Source organism: Protopterus annectens, chromosome 8.part1 (genome assembly GCF_019279795.1).
Source record: "Protopterus annectens isolate FY-2018-M chromosome 8.part1, PAN1.0, whole genome shotgun sequence".
In the NCBI taxonomy this organism is placed as follows: Eukaryota; Metazoa; Chordata; order Ceratodontiformes; family Protopteridae; genus Protopterus; species Protopterus annectens.
Genome location: NC_056742.1, coordinates 497,646,151 through 497,668,051, shown reverse-complemented (window position 1 = coordinate 497,668,051; position 21,901 = coordinate 497,646,151). Strand labels below are relative to the sequence as shown.

General features: G+C 36.6%; 1 protein-coding gene across 1 annotated transcript in view; it reads right to left on the bottom strand.

The window, feature by feature from the left end:
* LOC122810419 (B-cadherin-like) overlaps positions 1 to 21,901 on the bottom strand; it is a 766,834-nt gene that overhangs the window by 148,493 nt on the left and 596,440 nt on the right. The window contains exon 13 of the mRNA XM_044082031.1: positions 7,657 to 7,881. Within this exon, the coding sequence (XP_043937966.1) occupies positions 7,657 to 7,881 (225 nt within the window). The remainder of the gene's footprint in view (positions 1 to 7,656; positions 7,882 to 21,901) is intronic.

Here is a 21,901-nt window from a genome sequence, read left to right as displayed (position 1 = left end):
TACTAAGTATGCTATTTGCCCAGCAATACTGAATTTATAAAATAAGCTTTTTTTTCTAAATAATAATTTATATTTTTTTCAAGAAAAGACGTTTGTTTTATTAATTCTACTTCCATCTTTATTCTCAAATTGTATATCTAACACAGAAATTTCATTCATTGTAAAAGACATACTCCAATCTTTGCTACATCACCTAAACTTTTACTTTTCTCTTTATTTAAAGCAATAGCTATAATTACTAGACATGCACTTGTACAAATTATTACTTATTTTATCCTAGTATTTTTGCAGTTATTATAATTTCATCTGCATATGTTAATATAACTGGAATTCTTAATCTTTCAGGTGTTATGTGCCCCACCCCCTTCATTTTCTAATTTATTTCACACACTATCACATTGATAACTAATGCAAAGAGTATACAACTCATTGGACATCCTTGTCTTACATCACTCTTCATGCGTACCTCTTGACTTAACCAGCCAATTACAAGTATTTTTACTTTATTATTACTATATGATGACATACATAATTTCCTAACTTTCTCTCTAATATTATATTCTTTCATTATTACCCATAATATTTCATGTCCAATTGTATCAAATTGCTTATTAAGGTCTCATATCATGGTTTTACTTCTTTTCTGGTCATAATATCATCCACAATTTCTCTGTCATTAATAATCCTTTACAACCCTTCCCTTTTATACTATATATGCTTTGTTCCATAATATTTTCCATTTTAGTTTCAAATATTCTTCTTTTTCTTTTGGCTGTTCCAGTTAGGGGTTGCCACAGTGGATCATCTTTTTCCATTTCTTCCTGTCCTCTGCATCTTGCTCTGTCATACCAACAACCTGCATGTCCTCTCCCACTACATCCATAAACCTTATCTTAGGCCGTCCTCTTTTTCTCTTGCCTGGCAGCTCCATCCTTAGCATCCTTCTCCCAATATACCTAGTATCCCTCTTTAGCACATATCCAAACCAATGCAATCTCACCTCTCTGGCTTTGTCTCCAAACCGTCCAACCTGACCTGACCCTCTAATATACTAATTCCTAATCCTGTCCATCCTCATCACACCCAGTGCAAATCTTAACATCTTTAACTCTACCATGTCCATCTCTGACTCATGTCTTTTTATCAGTGCCAATGTCTCTAACCTATATAACATAGCTGGTCTCACTACCATCTTGTAGACATTCCCTTTCATTCTTACTGGTACCCATCTATCACAAATCACTTCTGACACTCTTCTCCACCAACTCTACCCTGCCTGCACTCTCTTCTTCACCTCTCTTCCACACTCACCATTACTCTGAACTATTGATCCTAAGTATTTAAACTCAACCACCTTCATCAACTCTACTCTCTGCATCCCCACTATTCCTCTGTCCTCCCTCTCATTCACACACATATATTCTGCCTTAGTCCTACTGACCTTCATTCCTCTCCTCTCCACAGCATATCTCCACCTCTCCATGGTCTCCTCTACCTGTTCCCTACTCTCATTACAAATCATAATGTCATCCATGAACCTCATAGTCCACAAGGTCTCCTGCCTGATCTCATCTGTCAACCTATCCATCACCATTGCAAATAAGAAAGGGCTCAGAGCTGATGCTTGATGTGATCCCACTTTCACCTTGAATGCATCTGTAACTCTTACCACAGACCTCACCACCGTCACACTACCCTCATAGATATCCTGTACCACTCTTACATACTTCTCTATGACTCCTGACTTCCTCATACAATACCACAACTCCTCTCTAGGCACCCTGTCATATGTTTTCTCTAAGTCCACAAAGATGCAATGCAACTCCTTCTGACCTTCTCTATACTTCTCATCAATGCCCTCAGAGCAAACATTGCATCCATAGTGCTCTTTCCTGGCATGAAACTGTACTGCTGCTCACTACTCATCACCTCCATTCTTAACTTTGCTTCCACTACTCTTTCCCATAACTTCATGCTGTGACTGATCACTTTAATCCCTCTGTAGTAACTACAGCTCTGCACATCACCCTTATTCTTTAAAATATGTACCAATACACTTCCTCTCCACTCCTAAGGCATCCTCTCACTGTCTATAAATAATCTGGTTTAGTTTCATATCCCTTTTGTATTATTTTCATAAAGACCTTATAATCATTATTATTCAATACTATTAGTCTCCAGTTTTTTAATTCTCTTCTCTCTTCCTTCTCCATATGAATTTAGATATTGTAAAATTCAAATAAACCAGAAAAAAAAAAAAAAAACAAAAATGGCAGACCAGAGGCTGTAATTCCACACAAATTTTGTTTTATTGCTCTACACATATAAGCACCTTCATTCCAATCTCAATTAGTAGGGAACTTCATCAGATACAAACTAAAGTTATTGCAGAAAATGCCCTCTTGAACTCCTTTATGCAAAATAGATATGACCCATAGCAATACAATCCTTTCCTTACAGAACCAACCCAGTTCTGAAAAAAGAGCAAGGAGGGAAGCTCTTCTTTGCTACTCCGAAAGACAGCACTGTATCCCACCAGCATACTATTATTATGATATTAACTCTTCATACACGAAACCTTTATTTAAGCATTCATTTAAAATCTTTAAAAATATTTTCTTTTTGCCAATCCCTTAAATTTGTATACATTTCATACCCGATTCCATATGGCCCTGTAGACGAATCTATACTTACTCGTCCTAATACTTTAGCTCATTTAAAGAAGTCTCATTCTCCAGCTCTTTATTCTCTTTTTCTAACTTTTTACTTTCCATGCTTTTTTCTTAAACTCTCCTTGTACATATTGCACTGCAGTATTAATAATCTTTTCCTGCGTTCTTTCTGGTTGTCCTTTTACATTTTTATTTCTCTCATTAGACTACCATCTCCTGTTACTAATCTGCTTAAGTAACTCGATGCTTCTCTTTTTCCTTCTAAAATATCTTTTCTTATATAATAATTATTGCATTTTTTCTTGATGTCTGTCATATACTTCTTTTTCTTTGTTAAAGTGTTTTCTATCATTATGTTCTAAATTTTCCAATGCATTATTATATGTTCTTTTATATTTTTCTTTCTCTACTTTTTTTACCTCATATCGCCACTATAAAAAACAGTTTTTATATTTTTACTTAAATATCATCCACCATTCAGAGCAGTTCTTACAAAATATTGTCATAGGAATATGATCTTTCCATAACTGCATTACTAATCTATTTTCTTCTTCATTCCATGCTGTCTCATTTGTCTTTTTCATTCTTTTACCTATTTGTATCTATTATTTGTTTTCTTCTATCACTAGCCATAATGCAAGATGATCAAAAAATCCTGTTTCAACCACCTCCTCTTCTCCTATCACTAAACCTTCTGATGCTATAAAATAATCGGTTTCAGTTCTATGTTGACCCCTTTTGTAAGTCCATGAATTTTTGTCCCAAAGGTTTAACTTACCACAGCTTATAACTTCTAACATTTTTCTTATATTATTTCCTTTCTTTTTATGCTTGCCTGTTAAGTCACATTTAAAGTCTCCTGCTATTATAATATTAATATTTATCAACACATACTCTAAAATCTGATTAAATAAGCTTTCCCTTTCTCTATAGTTAGTGTAAGAATATACAATTGTAATTGTATAGACTTGTTCTTTCCATTTTAAATCTACAATGGTCAATATTGCATTTTTGCTACAGTTACATTTAATATCTTTACTGTATTTCTACAGAATACAGCTATTCTAGAACATCTCTCATTTCCCAGATTACAGATTATATTTCCTCCCCATAATTTCTCTGTTTGCAATCTTTCTTCATTTGTTAAAAATATTGTGTCTTCTAATGTAATTACATATACATCACATTTATGACACCACTCCAAAATTCCTATTCTTCTTACATTATTTACATTTACAGAAATCACTCTAAAATTTTCATTTTCCCTTTTTCTTAGATTGATGATTTCTTAACTTCATAGCTAATTACTAGGCTATCTTTCTAATTAGGCTAGTCTAAGCTTAACTGACTTCTTCTCCAAAGGTGAGAATCAAACACTGTACCTCATATCTGTAAGTCAAACACCTTAAACATTATACCAAACCCCAAACTTTAGCTGTAGATATTCTTTTTCACACATTCCTTTCTTTTGTACTTATCCCTTTACATTTTCTTTTTCTCTTTTACCTTTTTTTACCAATAGAATTCGTTTTTCACTTTATTAACTCCCAGTTTATGTCTTATTCATAACTTCTTTTAAAACCTTCGTCTATGTCCTCTTTATTATTTTTTCTTGTCTATTTTTCTTCTGTTTATACTACTTCTAAAATCTCTACTCTTTCCTTTTCTTTTTCCATTACTGTTAGTTTCATTTTTGTAATCCATCTATAAATGTCCATTTTTGTTGCATTTATAACATTTCAATATACATTGTTTTGTATCAGCTTCCATTTCCCCACAATATAACATTTTCTTTTGTCACAGTTACTTAACAAATGTCCTTCTTTTCCACAAAAAAAAACAAAACAAAACAAAAAAAAATACCATGTTTTGGGTTGTCCCCACTATGCTACAACACCCTACCCCCCCACAATAATCATGCTTGGTATACGTATATATTTTTCTTTTTTTCTTTTTAACCCAGTTTTACAGTCCCATCCACCAGTCCGTAAACCTCTTTTGTCTTAAATGGTTTTTAATGTTCAGAACTTATTTACATAAAGCTTACAAAAGACCTTTCAGAGTCTGTCTTTCTACCTCTTTTTGAAATTGTACATGAATCTTCTTTTTGTTTCACTGTTACATGCTTTTATCACATAAAGATTCCAGGTGTTACAGTCTTTCTTTCTTGATTTTGAAACAGTCTTTCTTTTTTCATATTCTCCAAGAAAATTTTCCATTGAAAAAAATCTCAGATATAATGTCACAAAATATCTTTTTGTTAATAAAAATAAATGCTCTTACCTCATGTGCTTTACACCCAAAGGGGCTAATAAATTGCCCCACATTTCATACACATCATCTTCTTTGTCTTGTTAACTTTGAGCTCTTATTGCATACTTTCATTTTTTCATTTTCTTCTGCCTTCTTTTCTGCTACTCTATTTTTGGCTTCTTTTACTTTCTCGGCATATATTTTCTCTTCCATCTTACCGCTATTCTTCAGGAATGTCTCTGCATCCTCTTTTTGTATTTTCACCATAATGTTCCTCCCAGGAAATATCTCCTTCATTTCCTGGCTTCTCTGTACCACCATTTCTCTAAGCAAATCATCCTGCAACCCTCCTAGCTGGAGGGTTGTAATTATACATCCATCACTTGCTGACTCATCTCCATCAAACAGGTTTCTTTGAAGCATTTCCTCAGACTGCTGCACATGTTTTCCGGACTCTATATTTGCTTTTTTCTTCATTTCTTTCAATACTTCATCATCCTCTTCTCTCTCCATATGCCTTCCTGTTTATCAGGTTGCCTCTGCATCTGGAATGGAAACAGGAAGTGCTCTTTCAAAATGGTACCCACTCACAACAATGATGGGTATGGAAAGTTCTCCAGTGCCCTGGCCAAAATTTCCCTAGTAGTGTAAGTAATATTTCAGGTCTTCCCTGAAAACAGACTACTGGCCTAGTGTGACTAACCTGGTTAATAAAGTATAACATAGAATTATCTTGCTTCTAATGTATCTTATGCCATCAGTACATTACCTCCCCTCGGTAACTTTAATGAGGATATTACTAAAACTTGAAATAATCAAAACTACCACTATGTTCTAATAGGATCTACAGCACATCATCGAACAACCTATTCGGTGAATGCCTCTTCAGTGAACTTTATTTGTCGAAACCTCTATCTGTCGAACAATCATTTTAGCAAAATTTTTTTCAGGGAAAATAATCACTAGGCCAACTGCCGAATGTCACAAAAATAAAATTTAAAATCCACTTAGGTTTAACAACTCAGCAACCTCCCTCTTATTTATTCAATAATGAGTGATAACAACTCAATAACTATCCTCTTACTTCTTCAATTATCAGTGATAGCAACTCAACAATATCCCTGTTACGTCTTCAACAATCAATGACAACTCAACATCCCACTAATGTATTCAACAATCAATGATAGCAGCTTAATATCTATCTTATTTTGTCAACAATTAGTGATAACTCAACAACATCCCTCTTGCTTCTTCAACAATCAGTGATAGCAACTCAATAGCATCTCTCTTACTTATTCAACAATCAGTGATAATAACTCAACAACAATGCTCTTACTTCATCAACAATCAGTGATAACAGCACAACGACATCGCTCTTACTTCAAAAATCAGTGATAACAACTCAACAATATCACTCTTACTTCATCAACACTCAGTGATAATAACTCAACAACATCCCTGTTAGCTTTCAACAATTAATGACAACTCAACATCCCACTAACATTTTCAACAATCAGTGATAGCAGCTCAATATCTATCTTATTTTGTCAACAATTAGTGATAACTCAACAACATCCCTCTTGCTTCTTCAACAATCAGTGATAACAACTCAATGGCATCTCTCTTACTTATTCAACACTCAGTGATAATAACTCAACAACAATGCTCTTACTTCAGCAACAATCAGTGATAACAGCACAACGACATCGCTCTTACTTCAACAATCAGTGATAACTCAACCGCATCCCTCTTACCTATTCAACAATCAGTGATAACAGCTCAACAACATCCATCGTACTTTATCAACAATCAGTGATAACAGCTCAACATCATTCTTACTTCAACAATCAGTAATAGCAACTCAACAACATCCCTGTTATGTCTTCAACAATCAATGACAACTCAACATCCCACTAACATTTTCAACAATCAGTGATAGCAGCTCAATATCTATCTTTTGTCAACAATTAGTGATAACTCAACATCCATTTTACTTCATCAACAATCAGTGATAAGAACTCAACAGCATCCCTCTTACTTATTCAACAATCAGTGATAACTCAACAAGATCACTCTTATGTCATCAACAATCAGTGATAACTCAACAAGATCATCTTACTTCATCAACAATCACTAACAACTCAACAACATCACTCTTACTTCAACAATCAGTGATAAGGACTCAGCAACATCGCTCTTACTTCAATAATCAGTGATCACACACACTTCGCAGTGCCTCATTCTTCATGATCATACTTAAGAATCCACTATTTACCATCTATTTATGCAGCTTAAAAATAAAGAGTTTTAAACCTGTTCAAATAGAGGGTAAATTAAAGTGATGTGTAGTATTAGAACACAGATTTGTGCTTTTCTACCCCCTAGTTAAAACAACTGTTACATATACTAACAAGTATGTAGGAAATGTGACCTGTTTTATATTTAGTGGCTTAAACCACACTAGCAACTACCAGTTCTCTTGGAACTTATTTTAGGAATTTGCCACCTGAGTCTAAATAAGAGGCTCTTTCACACATCAGTTGGATCCTTTTGATACATAGTCTGCTCCATATCACTCCTACTCTGATTACCTGAAAAGGGGTTTTAATCCTTTCTTTTAATAACACCTTAATCTATGTCTCTGTCGGAAGGCAACCTACCTTCCTTGGCACTGTTGCATAAATGTCAGTTGTTTCTGCTAACTTATGCCAAACTGGGGAATAAAACTTACTTAGAAGTAATAAGATGGCTCCGATGATTGCCAGTATAGCTGGCAGGCTGATACCAGCAACATATCCCATTTTTTCACTGCACCTGGTATGGTCTCCACTGCACTCACAAACAACAGCTTCGACAGTCAGTGTCTGGGATTTGCCTCCTGTATCTGTAAGCTGCAGGTTAATATTCTGTTTTCCTGGATCCAGCTTGTATTTCATATTCAAGATGACATTATTATCTGTAGAGCATAAATTGACAATGTTAATCAACATTAGTATACATATTGTCAGTAAACTGCAAACTCACTCAGATAGATGCAAAAATAAACATTTTAAATCATTATATAACATGCTTATATGAAACACACATAGCCCAACAGTTAATGATTATTGTAATATTTACAAATACGCTTATTTATCCTTTCCAGCACAAATATGCCTGAAAGTTGGCCATGTCATCCTAATTACATAGTAACAACAGAAAAAAAATATTTCCCTTACAAGACACACTCAGATAATAAAATACAACATTTACTCAGCAATAACTTGACTACAAAGTGAAAAAATATTTATTTATATATATATATATATATATATATATATATATATATATACATACATATACACACACACACACATATATATATATATATATATATATATATATATATATATATACATATATATATGCATATATGTATATGTATGTATATATATATATATATATATATATATATATATATATATATATATATATATTTATGCATATATATACACACACACACACAGTGGATATAAACAGTTTACACATCCCTGTTAAAATGCCAGGTTTTTGTGATATAAAAATGAGACCACAATAAATCATTTCAATACTTTTTCCACATTTAATGTGACTTATGATCTGTACAATTCAATTGAAAAACAAACAAATCTGTTAGGTGAAAAAATATAAAAACTAAAAATGTACAGTACACTGGTTGCCTAAGTGTGCACACCCTTAAACTAATACTTTGCTGAAGCACCTTTTGATTTAATGACAGCATTCAGTCTTCTTGGGAACACACCTGTCATCAATTAAAGAGACTCTGATTAACCCCAAATAAAGTTCAGCTGTCCTAGTAGGATTTTCCTGACATTTACTCAGTTGCCTACTACAGCAAAAGCCATGTTTTGCAGAGAGCTTACAAAGCATCAAAGGGATCTCATTGTTGAAAGGTATCAGTCAGGAGAAGGGTAAAAAAACATTTCCACAGCATTGGATATACCATGGAACACAGTGAAGACAGTCATCAAAAAGTGGAGAAAATATGGGACAACAGTAATGTTGCAAAGAACTGGACATCCCTCCAAAAGTAATCAAAAAATGAAAATCACCAAACGGAGTGAATGCTCTACAAAAGGGCAACAACAAGTAGAAAAATAGAATAAAAAGCAGACGTGCCCGTAGAGCAAAACAATGGAGGGTCCTCAGTCAATTCAAACACTCGATGAAAGGCAGAATAGAACTGCAGGTTACCAAAAAATCCAAGTCTTCTTATTTGTACAAAAGGCAGTTTTATTTAAATAAAATTGGTAAGCGCTTTCACAAAAATAGCTTCATCAGACCATATAACAGACGTTATTTTTTGTGAAAGCGCTTACCAATTTTATTTAAATAAAACTGCCTTTTGTACAAATAAGAAGACTTGGATTTTTTGGTAACCTGCAGTTCTATTCTGCCTTTCATCGAGTGTTTGAATTGACTGAGGACCCTCCATTGTTTTGCTCTACGGGCACGTCTGCTTTTTATTCTATCCCTCCAAAAGTGATGAAAAGACATGACAAAAACTGGTCAGGGGGGCTGCCAAGAGACCTACAGCAACACTGAAGGAGCTGCAGAAATTTCTGGCAAGTACTGGTTGTGGGCTACATGTGGCAACAATCTCCTGTATTCTCCATATGTCTGGGCTAAGGGGTGGGGTTGCAAGACAGAAGCCTTTTCTTACACAGAAAAACATCCAGGCTCAGTTAAAATTTGCAAAAAAATATATCAAGACTCCCAAAAGCATGTGGAAAAATGTATTATGGTCTGACGAGACCAAGGCTGAACTTTTTGGCCACAATTTCAAAAGGTACATTTGGCGCAAAAACACTTTACATCACCAGAAGAACACCATGCCCACAGTGAAGCATGGTGGTGGCAGTATCATGCTTTGGGGTTGCTTTTCTTCAGCTGGAACTAGGCTTTAGTCAAGGTGGAGGGAATTATGAACAGTTCCAAATACCAGTAACTTTTGGCCCAAAACCTTCAGGCGTCTGCTAGAAAGCTGAAGATGATGAGGAATTTCACCTTTCAACAAGACAATGACCCCAAGCATACATCCAAATCAACAAAATCAACAAAAGAATGGCTTCACCAGAAGAAAATTAAAGTTTTGGAATGGCTCAGCCAGAGCTCAGACCTAAATCCAACAGAAAATGTGAGGTGACCTCAGGAGGGTTGGGCACAAGAGATGCCCTCACAATCTGACAGATTTGGAGTGCTTCTGCAAGGAAGAGTGGGCAAATATTTTCAAGTCAAGATGTGCCATGCTGATAGACTCCTACCCAAGAAGATTGAATGCTGTAATTAAATCAAAAGGTGCTTCAACAAAGTATTAGTTTAAGGGTGTGCACACTTATGCAACCAACTTATTGTACATTTTTTTATTTTTTTATATTTTTCCTCTAACAGATTTGTTTTTTAATCGAATTGTACAGGTTATAGGTCACATTAAAGGTGGGAAAAGTTTTGAAATGATTTATTCTGGTCTCTTTTTTTATATCATAAAAACCTAGCATTTTAACAGGGGTGTGCAAACTTTTTATATCCATTGTACATATAGATATATATGTCTCTGTTCCTGCACCTCCCCAGGATCGTCCTCTCTCTTATCTCATTCTGCTCCTTAATATCCCTTCTAACCCTCCATGCTCAGTTGTATCTGATCTTCAGTATAAACTTGGAAATGACTGCTTATAATGCTATGTAAATAGTTATAATTAACACCTAAAATACCTAACTTGATATTTCCTTATCTTAATGTTGATTGTTCAGTTCCTCAGTACTTGAAATGTAACTCAATTTCTTTCAGTGTATTATATGTACAGCGTTGTAATATTTCCTACAATTTTGATTGTTATAATGTATTTTACATATATTCCTTATATATGTTATATTTAAGTAATTATATATGTTATATTTATCCGTGGTGGTACACCGGTAGCATTGTTGCCTCACAGCAAGAGATTCTCCAGTTCAATTCCCGGCTGGAGTGCCTTCTGTGTGGAGTCTGCATGTCCTCCCCACGGTCGAGTGGCCTCCGAAAGACATGCATGAATGGGCATGCCTTCGCTGAAGGCTGGGCATTGGGTTGGCAGCTTGGCACCATCAAAATCTACTGCCAATCATTAGTGGACCGGAGTTCCACTGTGGCAACCCCTAACCGGGAAAAGACAAACAACAACTTATATATGTTATATTTCCAACTATTTCTATTGTTATGATGTACTTTACATATGTTACTTTATTACATAGGAGCTTTTCTCCCCAGGCCTCCACTGAAGAAGAACATATGTCCAGCTGGACTTTCTTGGTAAACAAATGTAATATATATCTAAATCTGTATATATATATATATATATATATATATATATATATATATATGTATATATATATATATATATATAGGGAATGCAGGTGGCTGCAAGTTATCCTCACATAGGGAATGCAGGGGGGGCTGCAAGTTATCCACACATAGGGGATGTGGGGGGGTGCTACCTCCTGCAAAAATGTTATTTTAGATTTTTCGTTGGGTTGAATCTTCTACCAGTTGTGTTCACGCTTCTTGAACATTTTACCAGTAGATTTATGAAGTCACAAAGTACAAGTTTCTGCCGTTCATGTAGCATTTAGAGTTTCAAACAGGAATGTAACAATACAGCCTAAAGCAGCATCAAAACCTGGTTTACACATTACAGGTGCTCCCCTACTTATGAGCAGGTTACGTTACTAGGGGTTTGTCATAAGCTGAAAATGTTTTTAAGTCCAACATACCCTTGATAATTAATGGAATGTGCCCAAAATTGTACCAATAACCACCAAAATTGTACCAATAATCACCAAAAAACACAAATATGCATGACAAAGATAAAAATGCTATACTATACAACTAAGGTAATTAGTAAATTGTTTTAAGTACTACTAATACTTGGCAGTAGTGCTATATTTTTTGACAGTCGTGTATTTTTACCAACCTTAAACAGTACATTAAAGTATAATAACATAATACCGTACACAATACTTAGGTAAAGGATGGTGATGAGTGTGCAGATGGAATGCCATCAGGAACTGGGAATATTCAAAGAACCTCCTATGGATGTTGATGGCACATTGGTTCTTGTTTTTGTTGTTCTTGTGTTTTATGTCCCACCTGAGCTCTCTTGAGATATATATCAAGAGATATCTGTACTGTTAATTTTTTCTTATCCTCATAAATATTCCTGTAGCAAGCAATAGCTTCATGAGTAACTGCACACAGTTTTGGAAACTTTTCATTGTTTGGGTCCTGAGACTCAAAAGAAGCATGTTCCTTGGCAATCATGTTGAAATCTTCAGCCACCTGCTTACAGGTGAATTTCTTGTGTTCCACAGCATTGTGTTCTTCCTCCTCCATGACTTCCTGCAGGGCTCTTTGTGACTCTAGCTCCATCAAATCCTTGTTGCTCAGCTCCTTACTGGGGTCTATATTAGTTTGCTGAAGTCACTGTTCAGCAAACACGCGTTCATTGACCCGCATTCAGCGAAAATCACTTCTGCAATTTACTGAATACTCCCAGAACAAAGAAATACTTGTCCCACAGCACAATTGACCCAAATCTAGCTAAATCTAACCTACCCAAGTGGATGGCTTTGCACACCACACCCGCTGATGTGGGGGGTTGTGCCCCCCCAACTATATATACCAACTCCGAGATCGCACTACAGTGGAGAAAAGGACAGAGTTGTGCTGTGGGGCAAGAGTCCACAGTATAGTTATGGATTAAAACAAATGAAGTTGTTGCTTAACACAATTTCCATAAATTCAACTAGTAAGTTCACAACATTAGCCTCAAGACTGGCTTCTTTAACCAGAACCTCATTGAACCAATCAAGACCTATTAAATGTGGTATACTGGGAAATAGTTGTACTATGTCAATAGTTACCATTAAAAGATCCGGGTGGTACAAGTGAGATCCCATACCTTTCAAAAAGTCCCAAGAATCTTTGCATATGTAGTTTAAAGATGTAACAAACTGTTTAAGGACATAGTCAATAAATTTCCCCAAAGGTTCTGTAATGCTTCCTTCACCAGAGACTATTGGTCTGAATTTCAAAGGGTCCAGCCCTTTATGGGTTTTTGGGATGCCAAAAATTACTGGGATTCTTGGTTTAGCTACAAATAGATAATTATACAGCTTTTCGTTGATAGCTCTTTGTAAAAGGTGGTCCATTAATAGATAGTTGATTTTAGAATATGCTATATGTAGCTCATTTCTTGATATTAGGTCATAGTGCTCAACATCCTGTAGCATGTTGTAAATGTATGTGTCATAGTCCATATTGTACATCAGAACTAAACCCCCTCCTTTATCCGGTTTCATTACTCTACACCCTTCTTCTTTTAATAGCTTGATTATGTGTGTTTCATTCAAACTTAAATTCTGGGGACCTGTAGCAGATTTTCTAGTATCAGTGGCCCTTAAATCTCTTTCTACCAATTCTTCAAACACCTTAATGGAGGGGTGTGTGGGAGGGTTAAAAGTACTCTTTCTTGTGAGTGTATCACCTGGACAGGATTGACCCTTAAAATATAGAGATAAATTCAAATGTCTAACAAACATTTTGAGGTCTATTAATTCTTTTTCTAGATGAAATGATTGTGCTGGTACAAAATGCATGCCTCTTGTAAATAAGTTGAAATGCTCCTTCCTTTTCACTAAATCAGTGAAATTGTAAACAGTGAAGTTGTTATCCGTGGTCACCGTGTAACTTGTGGGGGTAGTGGAAGGTATATCTAGAGGTCCAAACCCGTCTTGGTCAGGATCAGTGTAACTGGTTTCAGTTATTTGTTCCATCTCCTCACTGGGAATCTGGCCCCCCTCCCCCCTGATTTGTCTGGGGGAAATATAAAATCCTGATGAGAGTTCTTCCTTTCCTTCTCTGCTAATCTCTCACTCCTAGGTAAATCAGCCTGCGGCTCATCATTATTGTTACTCTGGGCATTATTGTGCTGCATCACAGTGTTACTAGCCCGTCTAGTCTTAACTGGGAGTGGGTACGCCGTGCCTTTACTATACTCTCTAAGGTCCCCCTCCAGTTTGTGGATCTTACGGTTCACAACCTTAACACAGAATTGGTCCACTTCATTAAAAATATTATCATAGTTGCGCTTCACTGAATCAAAATTCTTGTCATTTACCAACGTGTTATTCAACACATTTAAATCCTTAAGCAGAGAATCCGCATTTGCTTCATACTCTGCTATCATAACTTCTAACATTTCAATTCCTGCACGGTTAAAAATATCACACAGTTTCTTATAGTATGTAGTACCCTTTTGAACATTATTTGGAAATTTAAAACATCTTAAACCTTTTGGAACCCTTTCCACTTTCACACATTCTTTTAAATAGTCTATTTCCAGTTGGTTCCTTTTGAAAGTGTACAGCTTGTCACGCAATATATTAAAGTCTTGCTCAATGTCAGCATTATTAACAGTGTTATCTATACCTTGTTTAAACCAAAACTGCTGTTCGGCCCAGGCACTGAAGTCAAAGTCCTTATTATGGCTGCCTACATCACTCGCACCCTGATTGCTCACTTTGTTAGTCCGTTTATTCATACCCTGCTGGATACTGGACCCAGACTGAACGCCACTGTTCATTGGCAAGAATTCACCGGAAATACGTCTTCTCTTCTGCTCCAGTCCTTGTTGCTGGTTGCCTGGCAACGTTGAAACTGTATCCGTCTTGCTAATACTGAAAACTTCTGTTAATTGCGTTAACATATCCAGCACTCTATTAAATTCAGCCCTAGTGACCGGCCCATTTTCGTCTAATGCTTTAAGCACCTGTGGGGTGTCAATGAAGTCGCTCTGCACCACTTCTTCTACCATGGAATGAGTCAAAAACAGGAACACAGAAAAAAACGGAAAGCTCAGAGCCAAAACCAAAACCAAATGAAAAATACGATCCAAGGCAGCGAAAAGCCAGAGGTAGTATCCAAAAAACATTTATTTAAACACAGAACAAAAACTTTGTCCAAATCCTTCTCTCTCAAGTGCTTTCGCTCAGTGCACTACTGAGCTTTATCAAGATAACAGTGTAGGAAAAAATAGTCCTATTTAAATATCTCCATAGAGATCATGTGATTCCTTAATTAAACTTAATCACTGAGTGAAAGTGCCTTGGATCGTATTTTTCATTTGGTTTTGGCTCTGAGATTTCCGTTTTTTTCTGTGTTCCTCTAGATATACCTTCCACTACCCCCACAAGTTAAACGGTGACCACGGATAACAACTTCACTGTTTACAATTTTACTGATTTAGCGATAAGGAAGGAGCATTTCAACTTATTTACAAGAGGCATGCATTTTGTACCAGCACGATCATTTCATCTAGAAAAAGAATTAATAGACCTCAAAATGTTTGTTAGACATTTGAATTTATCTCTATATTTTAAGGGTCAATCCTGTCCAGGTGATACACTCACAAGAAAGAGTACTTTTAACCCTCCCACACACCCCTCCATTAAGGTGTTTGAAGAATTGGTAGAAAGAGATCTAAGGGCCATTGATACTAGAAAATCTGCTACAGGTCCCCAGAATTTAAGTTTGAATGAAACACACATAATCAAGCTATTAAAAGAAGAAGGGTGTAGAGTAATGAAACCGGATAAAGGAGGGGGTTTAGTTCTGATGTACAATATGGACTATGACACATACATTTATAACATGCTACAGGATGCTGAGCACTATGACCTAATATCAAGAAATGAGCTACATATAGCATATTCTAAAATCAACTATCTATTAATGGACCACCTTTTACAAGGAGCTATCAACGAAAAGCTGTATAATTATCTATTTGTAGCTAAACCAAGAATCCCAGTAATTTTTGGCATCCCAAAAACACATAAAGGGCTGGACCCTTTGAAATTCAGACCAATAGTCTCTGGTGAAGGAAGCATTACAGAACCTTTGGGGAAATTTATTGACTATGTCCTTAAACCGTTTGTTACATCTTTAAACTACATATGCAAAGATTCTTGGGACTTTTTGAAAGGTATGGGATCTCACTTGTACCACCCGGATCTTTTAATGGTAACCATTGACATAGTACAACTATTTCCCAGTATACCACATTTAATAGGACTTGATTGGTTCAATGAGGTTCTGGTTAAAGAAGCCAATCTTGAGGCTAATGTTGTGAACTTACTAGTTGAATTTATGGAAATTGTGTTAAGCAACAACTTCATTTGTTTTAATGGTGAAGTTTACAAACAAAAACTGGGAGTTGCAATGGGAGCTTCTTGCGCCTCTTTATATGCGAACATTGTATTACATAAATGGGAACATACTTTTATATTTGGCACAGACTGGGTGAAATATATTAAACACTATGTTAGGTACCTGTATGATATATGTTTGTTATGGCATGGAACAGAAGTGGATTTTCAGAAATTTGTTAGTTACATTAATTCCACTACTTCCTTTTTGACTTTCACATACTCAGTCAGTAATATTAGTTTGAACTATTTGGATGTAACTATAATTAAAGATGTCACCAATGGCAAGTTTGCTTCAAGAGTATACAAGAAGCCTACATATTCTAATTCTTATCTGCATTTTGGTAGTAGTCATCATTTCTACCAAAAGAAAGGAATTATTAAAGGGCAATTAATCCGTGCTTCTAGAATGTGTAGTACTGCGGAATACTTTTTAAATGAGGTGAGCTTTTTGGAAGAGAGATTCTGTGAAAGTGGTTACCCGGCCAAATTAGCTAACAATTTGGTCACTGAAATTTCTACATGTAGAGAAGAAAAATACCCGCCACTTTTAGGGTGTATGACACTGCAAGTGGGTAACTTGCACAAGAATACCCAGGAATTAGAACAAACTAGCTACATACACACATTCTCTAACAACTCTAAGTTAACAGAGGAAACAATATTAAGGTACTGGCCAGTTCTTACATTGCATGAAGAACTATTAACAAAGGTCCCAAAAAATCCTAAATTTGTTAGACGCAGGGACACTAATATGAAAGAACTATTTGAGAGAAAACAAATGGTGAATACCACTGGTAGTAGATCTAAGAAAGTAACTTATAAATGTGGAACATGCAAACAATGCCCTGCCATTTTGAATGACCATAGCATATATATTCCATCTAGAAAATATCTATTCCGGTCCAATAGATATTTTAATTGCAATGCAAAATATGTTGTATATTTAGGTCTTTGCACAACATGTCAAAGTTTTTATATAGGGAAAACAGAAAGGACCCTAAGAAGAAGAATTTACAAACACTTTTACGACATTTCAAAGAAAAAAGAGACTAATGCTTTTTACAAGCATTTTTTGTCTTGCCCAGATATGGAAATCAAGTTTATTGTTTTAGACCAGATAATACCTGACAGAAGAGGGGGTGACTGGGAGACCAAATTGGAATATAGGCAGCTTATATGGCAGCTAAGACTAGATGCTGCTAAATGGCCATGATTAAATGACTATATGAATTTAAGCAGTGTTTTAAAATTAAGAAGGGCTAAGTTATAATATGTAATATTTAACAAGAGATCATCAGCTTTATTATTTACATTAACTTATTTATATTTCATCATTTATTCTGTGCATAGGGAATATAATTACTGTAGCAATGCTTGAATATTTAATATTTGATTATTATTTTTATTCTTATTTTTATTGTTTATTGTGGTATTTTATTATATTTCCTATGTTTTTTGTACACTAACAGTGACACAACAATCAATAACTATGAAAATGGTTTTATGAAATAACATACATAATATTATTTATTTATTCACTCACAAACATTTTGTGATTTTTAAATGATATTTAAGAAAATGTATCTATTGGGATTTTATGTATTTTATATTTTATATAATATTGTGCTGTTTATTTTTAAACTAGCTAGCAATTAATTAAATTTGATTAAGTTTAATTAAGGAATCACATGATCTCTATGAAGACATTTAAATAGGACTATTTTGTCCTACACTGTTATCTTGATAAAGCTCAGTATTGCACTGAGCGAAAGCGTTTGAGAGAGAAGGATTTGGACGAAGTTTTTGTTCTGTGTTTAAATAAATGTTTTTTGGAGTCTTCCTCTGGTTTTTTGCTGCCTTGGATCGTATTTTTCATTTGGTTTTGGCTCTGAGCTTTCCGTTTTTTTCTATGGAGTCAGGGTCCACAATATAGTTGTGGAGTCATAGTCCACAATATAGTTATAGAGTTAGGGTCCACAGTACAGTTATGGAGTCAGAGTCAATGGTATAGCTATGGAATCAGGGTCCACAGTACAGTTATGGAGTCAGGGTTCATGGCATAGTTATGGAGTCAGGGTGCACAGAACAGTTATGGAGACAGGGTCAATGGTATAGTTATGGAGTCAGGATCCACAGTATAGTTATAGAGTCAGGATCCACATTATAGTTATGGAGTCAGAATCCACAGTATAGTTATGGAATCAGGGTCCATGATACAGTTATGGAGTCAGGGTCCACAATATAGTTATGGAGTCAGGATCCATAGTATAGTTATGGAGTCAGGATCCACAATATAGTTGCAGACTCAGGATCCATGGTATAGTTATGGAGTCAGGGTCATTGGTATAGTTAAGGAGTCAGGGTCCATGATATTGTTATAGCAGTTATGGAGTCAGGGTCTACAGTATACTTATGGAGTCATGGTCCATGGTATAGTTATGGAGTCAGGGTCCATGATATAGTTAAGGAGTCAGGGTCCACAATATAGTTATGGAGTTAGGGGTCCATGGTATAGTTATGGAGTCAGAGTCCATGGCATAGTTATGGAGTCAAGGTCCATGGCATAGTTATGGAGTCAGAGTCCACAGTGCAGTTATGGTGTCAGGGTCTATGGTATAGTTATGGAGTCAGGGTCCACAGAACAGTTATGGATACAGGGTCCATGGTATAGTTATGGAATCAGGGTCCACGGTATAGTTATGGAGTCAGGGTCCACAGTATAGTTAGGGAGTCAGTATAGTTATGGAGTCAGGGTCCACAATATACTTATGGAGTCAGTGTCCATTGTATAGTTATGAAGTCTGGGTCCACAATATAGCTATTGAGTCAGGGTCCATGGTATAGTTATGGAGTTAGGGTCCATGGTACAGTTAATGAGTCAGAGTCCATGGTATAGTTATGGAGTCAGGGTCCACAGTATAGTTATAGAGTCAGGGCTCACAATATAGTTATCGAGTCAGGGTCCATGGTATAGTTCTGGAGTTAGGGTCCACAGAACAGTTATGGATACAGGGTCCATGGTATAGTTCTGGAGTTAGGGTCCACAGAACAGTTATGGATACAGGGTTCATGGTATAGTTATGGAATCATGATCCACAATATAGTTATAGAGTCAGGATTCATGGTATAGTTATGGAGTCAGGGTCCATGGTATAGTTATAGAGTCAGGGTCCACGGTATAGTTATAGAGTCAGGGTCCACAGTATACTTATGGAGTCAGGGTCCGTGGTATAGTTATGAAGTCAGGATCAACAATACAGTTATCGAGTCAGGGTCCATGGTATAGTTATGGAGTCAAGGTCCACAGTACAGTTATGAAGTCAGGGTGCATGGCATTGTTATGGAGTCAGGGTTCACAATATAGGTATGGAGTCAGGGCCCACATTATAGTCACAGAGTCAGGATCCACAGTATAGTTAATGGAGTCAGGGTCCATGGTACAGTTATGGAGTCAGGATCCACAATATAGCTATGGAGTCAGGGCCCATTTTATAGTTATGGAGTCAGGGTCCATGGTACAGTTATGGAGTCATGGTCCACAGTATAGTTATGGAGTCAGGGTCCACTGTATAGCTATGGAGTCAGGGTCCATGGTACAGTTATGGAGTCAGGGTCCATGTTACAGTTATTGAGTCAGGGTCCATGGTACAGTTATGGAGTCAGGGTCCATGGTACAGTTATGGAGTCAGGGTCCCTGGTATAGTTAAGGAGTCAGGATGCATGGTATAATTATGGAGTCATGGTCCATGGAGTCAGGGTCCATGGTATAGTTATGGAGTCAGAGCCCATGGAGTCAGGGTCCATGGTACAGTTATGGAGTCAGGGTCCATGTTACAGTTATTGAGTCAGGGTCCATGGTACAGTTATGGAGTCAGGGTCCCTGGTATAGTTAAGGAGTCAGGATGCATGGTATAATTATGGAGTCATGGTCCATGGAGTCAGGGTCCATGGTATAGTTATGGAGTCAGAGCCCATGGAGTCAGGGTCCATGGTATAGTTATGGAGACAGGATTCATGGTATAGTTATGGAGTCAGAGCCCATGGAGTCAGGATCCATAGTATAGTTATGGAGACCGGATTCATGGTATAGTTATGGAGTCAGAGTCCATGGAGTCAGGATCCATGGTATAGTTATGGAGACAGGATTCATGGTATAGTTATGGAGTCAGAGCCCATGGAGTCAGGATCCATGGTACAGTTATGGAGACAGGATTCATGGTATAGTTATGGAGTCAGAGTCCATGGAGTGAGGGTCCACAGTATAGTGGCTTAAGGAGTATCATTACTGCTCCAAAGCAAGAGGTTCTCTAGTTTGATTCTTTGCTGAAGTGCCTTCTTTACAGAGTCTGCATGTCCTCCCTCTATCTCTCACTCACTTTCTCTCTCTCTCTCTCTCTCTCACACACACACACTGTTCATATGGATTATCTCTGGATACTCCATGGCTTCCTGCCAAAGGCATATGATAAGTGGATTAGAAGTTCAGAATTGTCCGTAAGTATGCTTGTGTGATATGGAAGGAAGGGCTGGCAATGTACTTTCATTCCCTACTTGTCCACTAAACTCTGAGGATGGTGATGGTTGTTCATAGGGTCCCTATAACAGTCAGATGTGAGTTTACATAATTGGACTGAGGTATGGTCAGCATATAATGAGAGAAATTTACAGTTTTTCAGTGTGAAGTGTACTTTTGAAGACACCCACATGATAGCATACCTCAGAACTTGGCTCCACTTTTTAAACTGGAGGATAAGGTTACAAGCAAACCACTGGAATATTAAAATGATATTCTGAATCCAAAATATTAATCATTGTGGAAAGATTTTCATTTTAATCATTGTAATTAGAGAGCTAATAAAACTGTGATGAAATAAACTGCAGAGATAAAATATATTGCAGTGAACTGTGATGTTTTTCCAAATTTTAAAGAAGCACTATTACAGGATCATTGGAAGTTACTAGGCAACTGGCCCTGAGGTCCTCACAAGCAAAGAATTTAGCCCATGTTCCGACAAGTCAGCACCCGATGTCCCTGTCCAGCAGGAACACAGGTGGAATCCCAGGGGTGTATCTTCTGTTCCCCATCCAGTTATCCAGGTTGTGCTTAAAAAGGTTAATGAGGTGCTCTGCTTGAGGTGGAGAGGGAGTCTATTCCACTGAAGAGGGAGTCATTGGGACACAAATCTGTCCTGCCAATAAGTCCTATTGATGTCACAGACCAGGTTAAGGTCATGCATGTGGGTTACTGAAGTGGTGCTTGAATTGTGGATATGCAACAGTCTTACCAAGGCGGGGTCTGAGTTTGCTTTGTATGCCAGACAGAGATCACCTCTGAGGAGTCTGTATGAAAATGAGTAGGGGGACAGGGCTTTTAGTCTATCTGTGTAGAGTAGTTGTTTGAGGCCCTGGAGTCTCCTGGAGAGGAACCTCTGCTGCATGTGCTTTGTGAGGTACATGCCAAAAGGGACATTGTACTAAACAGTGGGTCTTATAAGGGAAGAATACAGGGATGTTATGACTGCCTTGTCCATGGATGAGATACCCTTACTAATGAGGTGGGCCATGTAGAAAGCTTTCCGTACAATGGAGGCAATATAGTGGTCAAAAGTCAGTTTGCTATCAACCTGAGCGCCCAAGTCCCTCATGACTGATTGCATGCTTAGGACCTTATTATCAATGTGATAACTTGT